The sequence below is a fragment of the Microcaecilia unicolor genome, chromosome 3 (genome assembly GCF_901765095.1).
Source record: "Microcaecilia unicolor chromosome 3, aMicUni1.1, whole genome shotgun sequence".
Taxonomy (NCBI): Eukaryota; Metazoa; Chordata; class Amphibia; order Gymnophiona; family Siphonopidae; genus Microcaecilia; species Microcaecilia unicolor.
The window spans coordinates 259990677-260009644 of NC_044033.1; the positions used below are offsets into that span (position 1 = coordinate 259990677).

An 18968-nucleotide genomic window follows, 5' to 3' on the forward strand; every position below is an offset into this window, starting at 1 on the left:
GGGCAGACTTATACGGTCTGTGCCGTGAAAAGGACCAGGTACAAATCAAGGTAAGGTATACACAAAAAGTAGCACATATGAGTTTATCTTGTTGGGCAGATTGGATGGACCGTGCAGGTCTTTTTCTGCCGTCATCTACTATTACTATGATTCCGTTGTGTGTTCAGGCTTTTTCATCTTTCCCTCTGATGTTTTTTTTTTTTTTTGGACTCGAGGAAGGAAGTATTAGGTTCTTAAAGCTAGACAAGAGGGTCATTTTAGAAACCATGAACGACATTTATATTGGTAGCTTACATACATATATAAATGGTGATTTCATAAATCTGCTATTTACGTGTGGAGATGACCTGGAAAGCACAGATTTAAAGAGAGCATGTTTTGAGTGCCTCAGGGATCGGTGCTGGGGCTGATTCTGTTCAATATATTTGTGAGTGACATTGCCGAAGGGTTACAAGGTAAAATTTGCCTTTTTGCAGATGACACCAAGATTTGCAACAGAGTGGACACCCCGGAGGGAGTGGAAAACATGAAAAAAGATCTGAAGAAGCTAGAAGAATGGTCTAACGTTTGGCAATTTAAATTCAATGCGAAGAAATGCAAAGTGAAGCACTTAAGGAGTAGAAATCCAAGGGAGACGTATGTGTTAGGCGGGGAGAGTCTGATAGGCACGGACGTGGAGAGGGATCTTGGGGTGATAGTATCTGAGGACCTGAAGGCGACGAAACAGTGCGACAAGGCGGTGGCCGTAGCTAGAAGATTGCTAGGCTGTATAGAGAGAGGAGTGACCAGCAGAAGAAAGGAGGTTTTAATGCCCCTGTATAAGACGTTGGTGAGGCCCCACCTGGAGTATTGTGTTCAGTTTTGGAGGCCGTACCTTGCGAAGGATGTTAAAAAAATGGAAGCAGTGCAAAGAAAAGCTACGAGGATGGTTTGGGATTTGCGTTCCAAGACATATGAAGAGAGACTTGCTGACCTGAACATGTATACCCTGGAGGAAGGAGGAACAGGGGTGATATGATACAGACGTTCAAATATTTGAAAGGTATTAATCCGCAAACAAATCTTTTCCGGAGATGGGAAGGCGGTAGAACGAGAGGACATGAAATGAGATTGAAGGGGGGCAGCCTCAGGAAAGATGTCAGGAAGTATTTTTTCACAGAGAGGGTGGTGGACACTTGGAATGCCCTCCCGCGGGAGGTGGTGGAGATGAAAACGGTAACGGAATTCAAACATGCGTGGGATATGCATAAAGGAATCCTGTGCAGAAGGAATGGATCCTCAGAAGCTTAGCTGAAATTGGGTGGTGGAGCAGGTGGGGGGAAGAGGGGTTGGTGGTTGGGAGGCTAGGATAGGGGAGGGCAGACTTATACGTTCTGTGCCAGAGCCGGTGATGGGAGGCGGGACTGGTGGTTGGGAGGTGGGAAATACTGCTGGGCAGACTTATACGGTCTGTGCCCTGAAAAAGACAGGTACAAATTCAAGGTAAGGTATACACATATGAGTTTATCTTGGGCAGACTAGATGGACCATGCAGGTCTTTTTCTGCCATCATCTACTATGTTACTATGAACATGGTTTGGTCAGGTCAGAAATGGGGATAGTGTATAGTTCCATCAGTTTTGCATCTCCTGCGAGACATGCATAAAGTTTTGCAAAGTGCTTGTTTCAACCAGGGCTTGAAATGAGTGATTGAGGCAGTAATTGTTCTTAGTCACCCCACCCCCCACCCTTTAGCTTAATTGGCTGCAGTTATAAGTATCTATGATATGGCTCTTATACATAGAATTACTTGCATATGTAGGTTTTTGAAATTGCTGCTCCCATTGTACATGCTGGAAAACACATGTGGGGAAACTGTGAATGTCCTGACCAAGATGCCCCAACTTCCTATGCAAAATGGTGCTTGAAATGTATTTAGTCAGCAACAGTGAGGAGTAAAACTAACAACAAGGATAACAGATAAATAGGGCATCAGTCGTAAACACCATATAATAAACAAAAGGATAATATATATGGTATGAAGAGATTAGAGAGAAGACAAAGGTATCGGGGAAAATTAACAGTAAGAAGAATTTCCACCCCCCCCCCCCCCCCCCCGCCTCCCTGCCAACCCCTTCGTTGTCCTCAGAACGTTGAGGGTGAGTTTTATTATAGTAAATTTTATTTGCAAAAGAACAAAAGAATAGCCATACTGGGTCAGACCAGTGGTCCATGTAGCCCAGTATCCTGTTTCCAACAGTGGCCTATCCAGGGTACAAGTACCTGGCAGAAACCCAAATAGTAGCAAAATTCCATGCTACCAATCCCAAGGCAAGCAGTTGCTTCCCCATGTCTGTCTCAATAGTAGACTATAGACATTTCCTGCAGGAACTTGTTGAAAACTTTTTAAAACCCAGATACTCTAACAACTGTTACTGCATTCTCCAGCAAAGAGTTCCAGAGCTATTTGGAATTGGTTTTACTCCTCTCTGTTTCTTTTTATTTGTAGAGGAGTGTGGTAGCCGTGTTAGTCCACTCTTAAGGTTATCAATAGAAATCAAACAAAATAAAACATGGAAAAGAAAATAAGATGATACCTTTTTTATTGGACATAACTTAATACATTTCTTGATTAGCTTTCGAAGGTTGCCCTTCTTCGTCAGATCGGAAATAAGCAAATGTGCTAGCTGACAGTGTATATAAGTGAAAAACATTCAAGCATTGCTATGACAGTCTGACAGGGTGGGAGGATGGGGGTGGGTAGGAAGTATGCATGGGGACATCAAAGTATATCTTTGGTATTCTAACAGGGTGGGTGTGGACAGGTGAGGGGAGGGTGATCAACAGAGACATACAGCTTTATGGTTTATAATGGGCTAGGAACCCCAGGTCCTTGTTAAGTCCTTTCTGTTGGGTGTTAAAATATTCAATCATTCTGACTTCAAAGGTCTTACGTTCTTGTATGGTTTTAAAGTTACCTTTGAGGATTCTCACTGTGAAGTCACTGGTGCAGTGTCCTGGTCTTGTAAAATGTTGCCCAACAGGCGTGGGAACCCTGCTGGCACCAGCATTGTTTATATGATGTCTATGTAAATTGAATCTTGTCTTAAGCATCTGGCCTGTTTCTCCAATATAGCATCCTTCATTACATTTTTTTACACTGAATGATATATACCACATTGGAAGATGAGCAAGTGAAAGATCCCTTTATGTTGAATGTCTTTCCTTTGTGGATGACTTTGGGGTCCTGTGAAATATTTTGGCATAGTTTGCAACTGGATAAATTACAGGGAAGTGTGCCCTTCTGTTCCTTTTCAGTCTGTGAAGGAAGTTTACTTCTGATTAGCTTGTGTTTTAAATTGGGTGGCTGTCGGAAGGCCAGTACTGGTGGGGATGGGAATATCTCTTTCAGTAATTCATCCTCCTGGAGTATAGGTTGTAGATCTCTTATGATTTTCCTCAGTTTTTCCAGCTCTGGATTGTATGTCACTACAAGCGGGATTCTGTCTGTGGATTTTTTCTTTTTGTACTGTAGCAGATTCTCCCTGGGTGTTTTGAGGGAGGAGGCAATATTCTTGGAGATTATTTTGGGGTTGTAGCCCTTCTGTTTGAAGGATTCAGTCAGGGTTTTAAGGTGTCTGTCTCTGTCCCCTGGGTCAGAGCAGATACGGTGGTATCTTGTGGCTTGGCTGTAAATGATGGATCTTTTTGTATGTGAAGGATGGAAGCTGGAGTTGTGGAGATAGCTACATCTGTCTGTGGGTTTCTTGTATACAGATGTTTGTATACAGCCATCACTGATTGAGACTGTGGTGTCCAAAAAATTGACTTTTTCTGGAGAGTAGTCAATTTTGAATCTGATTGAATCTGATTGAATCTGATTGAATCTGATTTGTAGAACCTTGCATTCTGTATTAAGCTAATCCATTAAAAAGTATGACATTCAAGTGTGACAACATAGCAAACATACCTTTGAGGAGTAATGCTGAACACTGTGCAGATGGGGGGTAATTCTATGAGTGAGCAACTTGATGCTATGTGGTGCGAGCATGTTCCATAATGGCATCTGACACCGAGATTCAATTATAGACCACCAGAATAACCCAGTATCAGCGTGCCTCACATTTAGGTGCCTCCAAATATAGCAAGAGCATGTGTAATTTTAATTTCTCCGAGGACAAGCAGGCTGCTTGTTCTCACTGATGGGTGACGTCCACGGCAGCCCCTCCAATCGGAAACTTCACTAGCAAAGGCCTTTGCTAGTCCTCGCGCGCCCATGTGCACCGCGCATGCGCGGCCGTCTGCCCGCCCGAACCGGCTCGTGTTCGTCAGTCTTCTTTTGTCCGCGCTCGGTACGGTCGTGTTTGCGCCGTTCGCGCCCCTTAAGTTGACCCTCGCGCGTCTTTTGACTTTTCGCTTTAAAAAAAAAAAAAAAAGGGGGGGATTTCGGAGAAGGGTCTTTTTCGGTCTTTTTCTCCTTCCCGTATTTCTAGTTTTTGGCCCCGTTAAGTTTTCTTTCGTTTTCGGGGTAAGCCCTTTTGAGGCCTCGGGTCGAGTTTTTTCTCCCCCTCTTTTTGGTGCCTTACCGCAATTACGAGTTTTGATTTCGCCGGCGTGATTTTTCCGCCCATGTCATCGAAGTCTCCCAGCGGCTTCAAGAAGTGCACCCAGTGCGCCCGAGTAATCTCGCTCACTGATAGGCACGCGTCGTGTCTTCAGTGTCTGGGGGCTGGGCACCGCCCGCAGGCCTGTAGTCTTTGCGCCCTTTTACAGAAAAGAACTCAGGTAGCGAGATTGGCCCAGTGGAACGTTTTGTTCTCGGGCTCTTCGTCGGCATCGGCACCGGGCGTATCGAGTGCGTCGACGTCGACAGCGTCAAGACCTCCGCCCTCGGCCGTGACTGTATCGATTGCATCTTGGCATCGACCCTCTGCATTGTCGGGGCCGAGACATCGGAAGGCTGCGTCGGTGGTACCAGGACCTCCACTAGTGCTGATGTCGTCGGACGGTGGTGCTTCGACTGGAGTGCAGGTGAGGGCTGTCAATTCCCCTGCTGGTGGCGGTGAGCCTTCGGGTGGGTCTCCCCCTACCCTGAGGGCTCCTGCGGTACAGCCCCCCCGAGACCGACCTTCTTCGGCCTCGGCCCCGAGGAAGCGACGGCTGAATTCTACGTCCTCCTCGTCGGTACCGGGAAGCTCCGGTGACATGCTTCGTTTGAAAAAATCAAAGAAGCATCGACACCGGTCTCCTTCCCGTATCGGTACCGAGAGCTCTGGGTCGCCGAGGGAGTCGGCACCCAGTAGGCATCGGCACCGGGAGGACCGCTCACCCTCTGTTCAGGAGGTGTCGATGCGCTCCACTTTGGACAGCCCGGAACAGCCTCCACGCCCGGAACAGACTCTGACATCGACTCCTGCATCGGCTTCCATGTCTTTCTCCACAGCCGCCCTGCACGAGAGTCTCCGGGCCGTTCTCCCAGAGATCCTGGGAGAGCTGTTGCGCCCTTCCCCTCCGGTACCGGGGGTGCTTGCGCCACCGGTACCGTCGAGTGAGGCGCCGGCTGGCCCCTTGCCCGGGGTGAGGTCTCCGACATCGGTGCCGCTTGCGGTACCGACTGCGGTCGCCTCCCAGGAAGGCTCCCCGACGACGTCGGCAGAGGGAGCTTCGCCGGTGCGGGCGAGGGAGTCTACCTCTCTACGCTCCCACCGTGTTTCCACGGAGTCGAGCCGGGCACGGCTTCAGACACAGGTTCATGAACTTGTGTCTGATACCGATGGTGAGGCCTCGTGGGAGGAGGAGGAGGACATCAGATATTTCTCTGATGAGGAGTCTGATGGCCTTCCTTCTGATCCCACTCCCTCCCCTGAAAGGCAGCTTTCTCCTCCCGAGAGTCTGTCTTTTGCGGCCTTTGTACGGGAGATGTCTACGGCCATCCCCTTCCCGGTGGTTGTGGAGGACGAGCCCAGGGCTGAAATGTTTGAGCTCCTGGACTATCCTTCTCCACCTAAGGAAGCGTCCACAGTACCCATGCATTATGTCCTCAAAAAGACCAAGCCTCTAAGTAATCCCCACATTCCCAAGAAGATCGAGTCCCAGTACCGGATCCATGGGGACTCAGAGCTGATGCGCACTCAGTTGCCTCACGACTCTGGAGTTGTGGATTTGGCCCTAAAGAAGGCTAAGAGTTCTAGGGAGCATGCTTCGGCGCCCCCGGGCAAGGACTCTAGAACCTTAGACTCCTTTGGGAGGAAGGCCTACCATTCTTCTATGCTCGTGGCCAAAATCCAGTCTTACCAGCTCTACACGAGCATACACATGCGGAATAATGTGCGGCAGTTGGCGGGCTTGGTGGACAAGCTCCCTCCTGAGCAAGCCAAGCCATTTCAGGAGGTGGTCAGGCAGCTGAAGGCGTGCAGAAAATTCCTGGCCAGAGGGGTGTATGCATAGGCGCCCGGTATAAGAGGCTTGGGGAGGCTAAGCCTCCCCAGCCAGAAGTGGAGCAAGGGCGGGGCAGACCGGACCGCCCCGGGTGCAGCTCCCGCTGCCTTGAACATCTCTTTCCCTCCCTCCCTCCCGTGGACCACGCGATCATTACCGCCACCTCCTCCCCCTCCGACTACTGCAGTATCGCTCTCCCCCTCCGCTCCTGTCCTGTCACGTCGTCTTTCAACGTCGAGGATTCCTTCCGGTAGCAGCAGAATCGGCAATGATGTAAGCGCTGCTTTCAGCCTGCCCCGGAAGCACTCTCTGTACAGTTTCCCGCGTAGGAGGGACGCTATACAGAGAAGGCTTCTGGGGCAGGCTGAAAGCAGCGCTTACATCATTGCCGATTCTGCTGCTACCGGAAGGAATCCTCAACGTTCAAAGACATGACAGGAGCGGAGGGGGAGAGCGATACCGAACTAGTCTGGGGGGGGGGGGGAGCGATGCATCATGCCAGCCAGCTGCCAGACCAAAGGGAAAGGGGGTGGAGAGGATGAGAGGTGCCACATCTAAGGGGAAGAGGGAGGAAGGAAAGCAATGGCAGGGAATAGGAAAAGGGTGGAGAAAGGAGTGAGAGTGATGGGAGCAAGAAGGGGAGGGAAGAGAAAGGTGGGATGCAAGAGGACGCTGGAGGAGAGAGAGAGAAAGTGGAAAAGTGCAGGGGAGAGCCAGGGACATGCAAAAGAGCAGGAGAGAGTCAGAGAGAGATGGGGAGAGAAAGAGGGGACAAGGAAGAGAGCAGGGGAGAGCCAGAGAGAGATGGGGAGCGAAAGAGGGGACATGGAAGAGAGCAGGGGAGAGCCAGAAAGAGATGGGGAGAGAAAGAGGGGACATGGAAGAGAGCATGGGAGAGCCAGAGAGAAGATGCTGGATGGAAGAGGAGAGAGAGAGAGATTAGTGGAAAGATGGGGGGGGGGGGGAGAGAGAGAGAAGCTGCTGGGGAGAAACTGGGGGAGACCCTAGCTGTCAGACGGAGAAATGCTGAATGAAAGGAGGGAGAAAGAAGGAAAATGCTGGAAGGAGGGGGCAGAAAGAGGGAAGACACTGGACGTAAGGGTAGGGAGGGAAAGAGGAAAGACACTGGAAGGATGGGGATAGAGAGGACATGCTGAATGGAAAAGGGTCGAGAGAGAGAACTGTTTAGAAGGAAGGGGAGATAGAGGGAGACAATGGATGGAAGGAGAGGGAGACAATAGACGGAAGGATTGGGAGAGGGTAATGGGTAGAAGGATGGAGAGAGAAAGAGGGATTACTCTGGATGGAAGGGTAGAAGAGAAAGACATGGATGGATGGAGGGGAGGGAAGAGAGGAGAAATGTTGGACAAGGATGGAGGGAAGGAAAGACAAAGGAAGGAGATGCACACGGATGGAGTGGAAGGGAGAGAGGAGAAATGCTGGACATGGATGGAGGGGAGGAAAGACAGGAAGTTCATGCACATGGATGGAGGGGAGACATGCTGGATTTGGATGGAGGGGAAATTGCTGAATTTAAGGGCTGGATTGGAACACTTTGAGGGCAGATGCTGAAACTGGAGAAAGGATAGGGACAGGGCTACAGATAGTAGTCAGGACGCATAAGGACACAGGAGGATGGTGGACATGTTGAGAGAAAAAATATCAAGTGGAAAGAAGACACTGGGACCAAAGAATAGAAAAACTAAATGATCAGACAACAAAGGTAGAAAAAAGTATTTTATTCAGAATTTATTAACTGGAATATGTCAGCTTTTGGAAATGTGCATCTGTGATATTTTGCTTGTAAGTTTCAATTTTTCTAGTATTGCTGCATGCTGAGTCTGACTTCTTGAGGTAACTTTCCAGTTTTGCCTTCATATCTGTTGTCATGTGTTTTTCATGTGTAATCAAGGTGCAGTATTCTACTAGTGTGTAGTATTTACAGCCCTTTTTTTTTTTGTTTCAATAGGTTGTGTACTGGTGTTTTAGAGCCCGGTGTAATTACAGTGCTGCTTTTCCATGCATAAGGTTGTAGCTCATCCTGTCCTTGGAATTAGTGCTGTTATGGTTTGCTAAGGTTATGAGTGTGTTTTTGCACAAGTTTGTGTATAGTGTTTTGCAGTGGAGAGATTGTGTATTGGCATTACTGAGGTGGCACCAAAACATCGGAAAGGGAGCCTAAATCATGACACACTACCTCTTGAAGGATCTACATATAGTTGTTAATAAAAGGAGCTCATTGTGAACACTATCCACCCTAAAAGGGTGTTTTGTGGCTCTACATGAGAATTGTCATATTATGATCCCTTGTTTCATATTGTTGACGGTCTGCATTTTCTATATGGGTGGTATATTGGTGTATTAGGGTCTGCCTAGTGTTATGGTACAGTAAGGTTCTGAGTGTGTTTTTGCACAAATGTGTGCATAGTGTTTTGCAGTTGAGCGATTGTGGTTAGTATATGCTTTGAGCAACCACTTTATTATTTGACATATGATACATATCTAATATCTAAATTTAATAAAAGGTATTGTGACTATTTTATTTTTACTTATTTTTTTCCTGTGTTAATTGTGGCTATAAGCTCCGCCCCTGGCTCCCCTAACCCCGCCCCCTTTAGCCTCCCCAAACAGTTGGGCCACCGACCGCCTATGGGTGTATGACACCTTTGATGTTGCGTCCAGGGCCGCTGCTCAAGGTGTGGTGATGCGCAGACTCTCATGGCTGCGTGCCTCCGACCTGGAGAATAGGATCCAGCAGCAGATTGCGGACTTGCCTTGCCGTGCGGACAATATTTTTGGAGAGAAGGTCGAACAGGTGGTAGAGCAGCTCCACCAGCGGGATACCGCTTTCGACAAGTTCTCCCGCCGGCAGCCTTCAGCTTCTACCTCCACAGGTAGACGTTTTTATGGGGGAAGGAAGACTGTTCCCTACTCTTCTGGTAAGCGTAGGTACAATCCTCCTTCTCGACAGCCTGCGGCCCAGGCTAAGCCCCAGTGCGCTCGCTCTCGTCAGCAGCGTGCGCCTCAGCAAGGCCCCTTGGCTCCCCAGCAAAAGCAAGGGACGAGCTTTTGACTGGCTCCAGCAGAGCATAGCCGACATCAATATGTCAGTGCCGGGCGATCTGCCGGTCGGGGGGAGGTTGAAAGTTTTTCACCAAAGGTGGCCTCTCATAACCTCCGACCAGTGGGTTCTCCAAATAGTCCGGCAAGGATACACCCTCAATTTGGTTTCCAAACCTCCAAATTGCCCACCGGGAGCTCAATCCTACAGCTTCCAGCACAAGCAGGTACTTGCAGAGGAACTCTCCGCCCTTCTCAGCGCCAATGCGGTCGAGCCCGTGCCATCCGGGCAAGAAGGGCTGGGATTCTATTCCAGGTACTTCCTTGTGGAAAAGAAAACAGGGGGGATGCGTCCCATCCTAGACCTAAGGGCCCTGAACAAATATCTGGTCAAAGAAAAGTTCAGGATGCTTTCCCTGGGCACCCTTCTTCCCATGATTCAGGAAAACGACTGGCTATGCTCTCTGGACTTGAAGGACGCCTACACGCACATCCCGATACTGCCAGCTCACAGACAGTATCTGCGATTTCAGCTGGGCACACGTCACTTCCAGTACTGTGTGCTACCCTTTGGGCTCACCTCTGCGCCCAGAGTGTTCACAAAGTGCTTGGCTGTAGTAGCAGCGGCGCTTCACAGGCTGGGAGTGCACGTGTTCCCCTATCTCGACGATTGGCTGGTGAAGAACACATCCGAGGCAGGAGCTCTACAGTCCATGCAGATGACTATTCGCCTCCTGGAGCTACTGGGGTTTGTGATAAATTATCCAAAGTCCCATCTTCTCCCAGTGCAGAGACTCAAATTCATAGGAGCTCTGCTGGATTCTCGGACGGCTCGTGCCTATCTCCCAGAGGCGAGAGCCAACAACTTGTTGTCCCTCGTCTCGCGGGTGCGGGCGTCCCAGCAGATCACAGCTCGGCAGATGTTGAAATTGCTGGGCCACATGGCCTCCACAGTTCATGTGACTCCCATGGCCCGCCTTCACATGCAATCTGCTCAATGGACCCTAGCTTCCCAGTGGTTTCAGGCTGCTGGGGATCTAGAAGACGTGATCCACCTGTCCACGAGTTTTCTCAAATCCCTGTATTGGTGGACGATTTGGTCCAATTTGACCCTGGGACGTCCTTTCCAAATTCCTCAGGCACAAAAAGTGCTGACTACGGATGCGTCTCTCCTGGGGTGGGGAGCTCATGTCGATGGACTTCACACCCAAGGAAGCTGGTCCCTCCAGGAACGTGATCTGCAGATCAATCTCCTGGAGTTACGAGCGGTCTGGAACGCTCTGAAGGCTTTCAGAGATTGGTTGTCCCACCAAATTATCCAAATTCAGACAGACAACCAGGTTGCCATGTATTACATCAACAAGCAGGGGGGCACCGGATCTCGCCCCCTGTGTCAGGAAGCCGTCAGCATGTGGCTTTGGGCTCGCCGTCAGGGCATGGTGCTCCAAGCCACATACCTGGCAGGCGTAAACAACAGTCTGGCCGACAGACTGAGCAGGATTATGCAACCTCACGAGTGGTCGCTCAACTCCCGAGTAGTGCGACAGATCTTCCAGGTGTGGGGCACCCCCTTGGTAGATCTCTTTGCATCTCGAGCCAACCACAAGGTCCCTCAGTTCTGTTCCAGGCTTCAGGCCAACGGCAGACTGGCACCAGATGCCTTCCTCCTGGACTGGGGGGAGGGTCTCCTGTATGCTTATCCTCCCATACCTCTGGTCGGGAAGACTTTGTTGAAACTCAAGCAAGACCGAGGCACCATGATTCTGATTGCTCCCTGTTGGCCGCGTCAGATCTGGTTCCCTCTTCTTCTGGAGTTATCCTCCAAAGAACCGTGGAGATTGGAGTATTTTCCGACCCTCATCACACAGGACGAAGGGGCGCTTCTGCATCCCAACCTCCAGTCTCTGGCTCTCACGGCCTGGATGTTGAGAGCGTAGACTTTGCCTCTTTGGGTCTGTCAGAGGGTGTCTCCCGCATCTTGCTTGCTTCCAGGAAAGATTCCACTAAGAGGAGTTACTTCTTTCTGTGGAGGAGGTTTGCCGTCTGGTGTGACAGCAAGGTCCTAGATCCTCGCTCTTGTCCTACACAGACCCTGTTTGAATACCTTCTGCACTTGTCTGAGTCTGGTCTCAAAACCAACTCTGTAAGGGTTCACCTTAGTGCAATCAGTGCATACCATTACCGTGTGGAAGGTAAGCCGATCTCAGGACAGCCTTTAGTTGTTCGCTTCATGAGAGGTTTGCTTTTGTCAAAGCCCCCCGTCAAACCTCCTACAGTGTCATGGGATCTCAATGTCGTTCTCACCCAGCTGATGAAACCTCCTTTTGAGCCACTGAACTCCTGCCATCTGAAGTACTTGACCTGGAAGGTCATTTTCTTGGTGGCAGTTACTTCAGCTCGTAGAGTCAGTGAGCTTCAGGCCCTGGTAGCCCAGGCCCCTTACACCAAATTTCATCATAACAGAGTAGTCCTCCGCACTCACCCTAAGTTCTTGCCAAAGGTTGTGTCGGAGTTCCATCTGAACCAGTCAATTGTCTTGCCAACATTCTTTCCCAGTCCTCATTCCTGCCCTGCTGAATGTCAGCTGCACACATTGGACTGCAAGAGAGCATTGGCCTTCTATCTGGAGCGGACACAGCCCAACAGACAGTCCGCCCAATTGTTTGTTTCTTTTGATTCCAACAGGAGGGGAGTAGCTGTGGGGAAACGCACCATATCCAATTGGCTAGCAGATTGCATTTCCTTCACTTACGCCCAGGCTGGGCTGGCTCTTGAGGGTTATGTCACGGCTCATAATGTTAGAGCCATGGCAGCGTCAGTAGCCCACTTGAAGTCAGCCACTATTGAAGAGATTTGCAAAGCTGCGACGTGGTCATCTGTCCACACATTCACATCTCATTACTGCCTGCAGCAGGATACCCGACGCGACAGTCGGTTCGGGCAGTCAGTACTTCAGAATCTGTTTGTGGTTTAGAATCCAACTCCACCCCCCTAGGCCCATGTTTATTCTGTTCCAGGCTACACTCTCAGTTAGTTGGATAAGTTGTTAGGTCAATCTCAGTTATGTCCTCGCCGTTGCGAGGCCCAATTGACCATGTTTGTTGTTTTGTGTGAGCCTGGGGGCTAGGGATACCCCATCAGTGAGAACAAGCAGCCTGCTTGTCCTCAGAGAAAGCGAATGCTACATACCTGTAGAAGGTATTCTCCGAGGACAGCAGGCTGATTGTTCTCACAAACCCGCCCGCCTCCCCTTTGGAGTTGTGTCTTCCCTTGTTTGTCTTGCTACATATGGGACTGACGAACACGAGCCGGTTTCGGGCGGGAAGACGGCCGCGCATGCGCGGTGCGCATGGGCGCGCGAGGACTAGCAGAGGCCTTTGCTAGTGAAGTTTCCGATTGGAGGGGCTGCCGTGGACGTCACCCATCAGTGAGAACAATCAGCCTGCTGTCCTCGGAGAATACCTTCTACAGGTATGTAGCATTCGCTTTACTGTATTCTGTAAATTGAATGCGTATGTGGCGGCTCCCCATGCTTCGTCCATGTGAACCCCCCCCCCCCCCCCCTTTGCATTTATGTGCTGTGCCATTTATGTATTCCCTTACAGAATAGCACTTAGGTGTTTTTGCTGCCACTTGAGCGTATAAGTGACAGTATTCTGTACACTTATGTCCACCAGTGGCACATAAATGAGGGTGCCCTGTTATGCAATTGCCTGCAAAATGTTTATTTTCTTTGACTTTGTGTTAATAGGTATGGAGTGAAGGTTGACTTGGATCTAACTGTCACATTGCAAGTACAAACATCTAAGCCAGACGTGTTTATCAAGGTCCAAATTCTAGAGAATGAGGAAGAAATAGTAAGCACTACTGGCAAAGGACAGGCTGTCATCCCTGCATATCGGTTTTGTTTTCAGCTTAAGGAAAGACCTTTAAGTGCTCAGTGTAAGTACCAAAGTCTGCTTTGAAATTTGTATTCAAGAACTGAAATGTAAATATGTATTATGGACAAAATATGCAACTAAATGAAGATATATAAATCTAGTACTGACGTTTGTTCATCCTTTTCACCTTGTAGCCACTGCTGATATTGCAGTGCCTCACATTTCCTGGAATTTTCACAATTTAGGATGAGCTAAATGCAAAAAGTGCATGATAAAAGGGGCCCACTTGGAAAATCCCATCCTGCTTCAAGAGAAGAGCAGAAGAAGGTGATAAGATAAAAGGGCAAGAGAAGCAGAGAGAATGGATGAAAGAGAAGGCAAAGGGAGCAGAAAAGGTTTGTGGGAGGGTAGAAAAGGAGAGAGAAGATGTAGAGAAGCAGGAGAGAGAGAGAAAAGACTGAGTGTTTTAGGTAAACATTTACCAACACAGCTAAGTATATTGATCTGCGCCTAGACCAGGCAGGCCAGGGGAATGACTCTATGAGGATAATTTATTAAGGGAGCACCTAGTTAAGGTTTCATTTAAGATGCCTATGAGAAGCCTATTTTATAAAGACAAGTAGGTACCTACATCAATCCTGCAATCTCGCACTGGATTAGATTTCTATAACACTATGGGACTCATTTTCAAAAAAGAAAAACATCCAAAAAGTGGCATAAATCTGCATGTGGACATTTTTCTCACAAAAACATCCAAGTTAGTATTTTCAAAACCAATTTTTTGTCATTTTTTTATGAAGCCCATCAGAAGTGTGTTCAAATCACAAGGGGACGTGTTAAGAATGGGATCTGGGTGTTCCTAACATTTGGATGTTTTTCAGCCATAATGGAACAAAACAAAACCGCCCAGGACTAAAACTAAGACGTTTTGAGCTAGACCTTATAACGAATAAGGCACAAAAAGGTGCCCTAAATGACCAGATGATCACTAGAGGGAATCAGGGATGGCCTCCCCTTACTCCCCCCAGTGGTCACTGATCCTATCCCATCCCCCCCAAAATATGAATAAAAATAGTACTCACCAGCCTCTATGATAGCCTCAGATGTTATACTCAGGTCCATTAGAGCATCATGCAGGTCCCTGGAGTAGTCTAGTAGTGAGTGCAGTGCAGACAGGTGAACCTAGGCCCATACCTCCCCCTACCAGAACTCACCAGAAACCTACTGTACCCACATTTAGGGTGCCCCCTTCACCCATAAGGGCTATTGTAGTGGTGTACAGTTGGGGGTAATGGGTTTTGGGGGGCTCAGCAGACAAGATAAGGGAGTAACGGTGAGATGTATCAGTGGCATAGCTACGAGTGAGCCTGGGTTGGCACAGGCCCATCCATTTTTGGCTCAGGCCCACCCAGCAGCAGCAGCGCCAAACTGCTCTCTTCCCCCCTCTCCTCTGCGGTATCCCGTCATCTGCACTCCTGTCTCTGATCCCCGTCCCTCCCCGGTGTAGGTACAAGCTTCCTCGGCGCCTGCAGCGATTCATTCTTGCTGCTTGCGCTGGCCCTAAAGGCTTCCATCTGCTGCATTCCGCCAGACAAGAAACAGGAAATGATGACAGTGAGGGCGGGACACAGCAGATGGAAGCCTGGGGGGCCAGCGCAAGCAGCGAGAATGAATTGCTGTAGGCGCTGAGAATGCCTGTACGGTACACCGAAGAGGGACAAGGTTCAGAGACAGGAGTGCAGATATCTGAACACCGCAGAGGAGAGGGAAGAGATATGGGGTAGATGAAAAAAATTTGTGTTCTTAAAAAATAACTCTGGGAACATATTTGTTGTGTGGGGTGGGGTGGGGTGGGGTGGGGCAGCACGTGCGTATGGAAGGGCCTATCCAGTTTACCTGTATGCCCATCCAAAATACCGAGTCTGGCTATGCCTCTGAGATGTATACCTGGGAGCAAGTTTTTGAAGTCCAGTGCAGTGCCCCCTAGGTGCCACAATGCTCTCCTGGGATGTCTGCGTGGCCAGTCTAGTAAAAATGCTGGCCCCTCCTACCTCTCAATGGCTTGATTTTCTATGTGTTTCACTTGGACAGAGGGTTTTTTAAATGGTCAAAAAAAAAACATACAAAGCACAAAACCTTGCTTGAAATGGTATTTTTGAGAAAAAAAAGACGTTTTCCTTTTTTCGAAAATGACCTTCTTACCTTTTCATATTTTAAATGTTTTGTGCAAAATGTCCAACGTATGACTTAGACATCATATCGAAAATGCCCCTCTTGGTGTGTCAGAAAGGACTGCCCGGAAAAGAAGACATGGGGTGAGGAGATGAAGTGCATAAAGAAATACCTCCTTGCCACTGTGTTTCCAGGTCATCCCGCCTAAACTGAATTGAGTCCATAAGTACATAAGTATTGCCATACTGCGACAGGGGAAGCTGCAACTGCAGAAAACTCAGACCCAAAGAAATGAACTTACTGCTGAAGCCCCTTCACTGTGAATGTTAGTAATATTACATGGCTAGTTCTATTACTTGCCTTTAGGGGAGCAGATGCAGCAAAATTGTAGGGGGAAGGGGGAGAGACCTAGAGCACTAAGTGTACCCCCAATAAACTGTAGCATGACAGCAGTGTGAAATCCCCCAAGATCACCAAAGAAGAAATTGGATCTCTGGTGTAGGATTAGATAGCAGATTTCAGTCCTTGTATTGGGGGGGGGGGGGGGGGGGGGGAGGTATCCAGCACCACCTGGTGTCACCTGAGCTCCTGTCCAATCTTCCTGATAAGTCAAAAGGAGCTAAATTACACCATTTGAAAACGCCCTTGCTTAACTGATATCCAGTAACCACTGGAACAGGAGCTGGCTGAGAAAGCACCAAGACAGAGCTGTTCAGTATTTCTCTGTCTCCAAACTACCATCTGCTCGGAGGTAGAGAAATACTGAACATTCCATGCTGCATGATACCTTTAAGGAGTGACTCACAAAGAACTACTTTACTTCTCTGTCTCCATCCACTGGTAGACAGACATAACCCATTTGTCTAGACTGGTCAGGTATGGATGAAAAGGAATGCAGCCTTATCAAAATGGAACCTTGTGAGGCACTGCTCGTCAGTGAGGTCCAGAAACTAAGTCATGGCTCTGTATATTCTATGAGAGGGATGGTTATTACTATTACTATTACTACTACTACTACTACTACGTACCATTTCTGTAGTGCTACTAGACAGACATATGCAATGCTGAACACAAAACACATGAGACAATACCTGCTTGACATATCAAGTCAGGGAAAGAGGACAAATAAGGGACTAGGTTATTATGGAAATGATTAATTCAAACATGGGTACAGAATAGGTGAATAAGAGTTTAAGAATAAAAAGCAGCCTCAAAAAGGAAATAGGAAAGGTCATTTTTCGAAAAAAGGAAAACATCTTTTTTTTTTTCAAAAATAAAATTTCGAACAAGGTTTTGTGCTTTGTATGTTTTTTTGGGGGGGGAGGGGGGGCATAAAAAAACATCAAAATGAAAAATGTAGAAAATCAAGCCATTGGGAGGTATGAAGGGCCAGCATTTTTACTAGACTGGTCCCTCAGACATCCCAGGAGAGCAATGAGGCACCCTAGGGGGCACTGCAGGGCACTTCAAATAAATGCTCCCAGGTACTCATCTCACCATTGTTCCTTTATCTTGTCTGCTGAGCCCCCAAAACCCACTACCTTCAACTGTATACCACTACAATAGCCTTTATGGGTGAAGGGGCACCTATATTATTTATTTATTTACTTGTATTTTGCTCACACCTTTTTCAGTAGTAGCTCAAGGTGAGTTACATTCAGGTACACTGGGTATATGTGAGTACAGTGGGTTTCTGGTGGGTTTTGGAGGGCTCTCAGTTTCTACCACAAGTGTAACAGGTAGGAGAAGGTATGGGCCTGAGTCCACCTGTCTGAAGTGCACTGCACCCACCACTAGACTACTCAAGGAACCTGCATACTGCTCTAATGGACCTAAGTATAACATCTGAGGGGTCATTGACCACTGGGGGAGTAAGGGGAGGTCATCCCTGGTTGCCTCCAGTGATCAGCTAGTCATTTAGTACACCTTTTTGTGCCTTATTCGTTATAAAAACAGGTCTAGCTCAAAACGTCTTAGTTTTATTATAAGCTCCTGATAAAGCCCTTGAGAGGGCAGAAAATACTGCTATGGCCCTCAGTCATGACTCAAGCCCGGACCACACACTGACCTTGGGACCCTGGGGCAGGGGTTCACAGAGTTCCTTGTCATCCTGTGGAGTCATTGGCTTTCATTGCACTTCTTGGTGCCAGTCTTCTAGGATGTACGCAAGTTCTGAAGATCTTCTCTTGTATGAGCAGTGCCCTGGAGTTCCGAGTTGCAGGAGAGGTCGGCTTCCAGCCCTGGGAGTATTTCAGAGAGGTTCTTGCCTCTCTTCATGGCCTTCACAATGAGGTCTCCTGCCTTGATTTGCCTTTCAGATCTCCTTGTGTGTGTTCAAGCCTTGCCTTGACTCCAGTTCCAGCCTTGCCTTGACTTCAGTTCCTGCCTTGTCTCTGATTTCCAGCCTTGCCAAGCTTTAGCCTTGCCTTGTCAAGCTCCAGCCTTGTCTTGCCTTGTCTCTAGCCCTGGCCATGTCTGTCTTGTCCTCTGTTCCAGTCTTGTCCAGTCCTGTTCAGTCTCATCCAGATTCAGTTCCTTCCTTGCCTTGCCTTATCTGAGTCCAGTTCTAGCCCTGCTTACCTTGCTTTACCTTACCTCGTCTGGATCTGGCTCTTGCCTTGTCTGCCTTGTTTGACTTGTGTCCTGCCTTGCCTAGTACTTTGCCTAGATTTTAGACTAGATTTAGTAAATGGCGCCCAAATTTGGGTGCCGAACAAAATGAGCGGCCAACTTTGGGCATGAGGATTTACACCAAATGACACCTGGTGTAAATCTTCACACGTAAATTAGGCACAGATCCCTCAAATTGTATAATACTGTGCGCTTCTTTAGTGAACGCTCCTGACCTGCCCATTCTCCTCCCATGGCTATTCCCCCTATTCAGTTGCAGGCTAAAAGATTTATGCATGCATGTTTATAGAATAGCACTTAGCAAGATGCAGGAATAAATCCAAATTGTTACCAATTAATGTCAATAATTGATTGTTGGTACTCAATTATTGGTGCTAATTAGCGTGTTACTCAATTAAATTGCACATGCAAATTGGGCATGTGCCCAAATTTACGCACTCAATTTTCGCACTCAATTTTCAGCACCGTATATAGAATTTGTGGGTGCATGTCTACTTCTCTAGTGAATTGTGCTTATGTTAAGACTTTTAAAACCCAGGTGAATGTTCAGTGAATTAAAGTGGAGGAGCTGGAAACTTCTGTTAGCCAAATGAAGGTTATTCGGGTGCAAAAGGTGCAAGAAAGATTTTGGCCGATATTTAAAACCATTTAACCAGCCAGGAACGGCTTTCCGGTGATATTCAGCAGGAGTTAACTGGCTATCTCCCATTGAATATCGCTGGTTAGCGCTTAACAGATAGTTGGTTATATCGCGTGATATAACTGGCTATCTGCCAATATTCAGTGCATTGCCAGCTAAGTTTGGCA

The 18968-nt window shown here is 48.2% G+C and overlaps 1 protein-coding gene across 1 annotated transcript in view; it reads left to right on the forward strand.

Annotated features, from left to right (window-relative positions):
- The window catches only part of ADGB (androglobin), a 738031-nt gene that overhangs the window by 544831 nt on the left and 174232 nt on the right, over positions 1 to 18968 (forward strand). The window contains exon 27 of the mRNA XM_030198035.1: positions 13229 to 13419. Within this exon, the coding sequence (XP_030053895.1) occupies positions 13229 to 13419 (191 nt within the window). The remainder of the gene's footprint in view (positions 1 to 13228; positions 13420 to 18968) is intronic.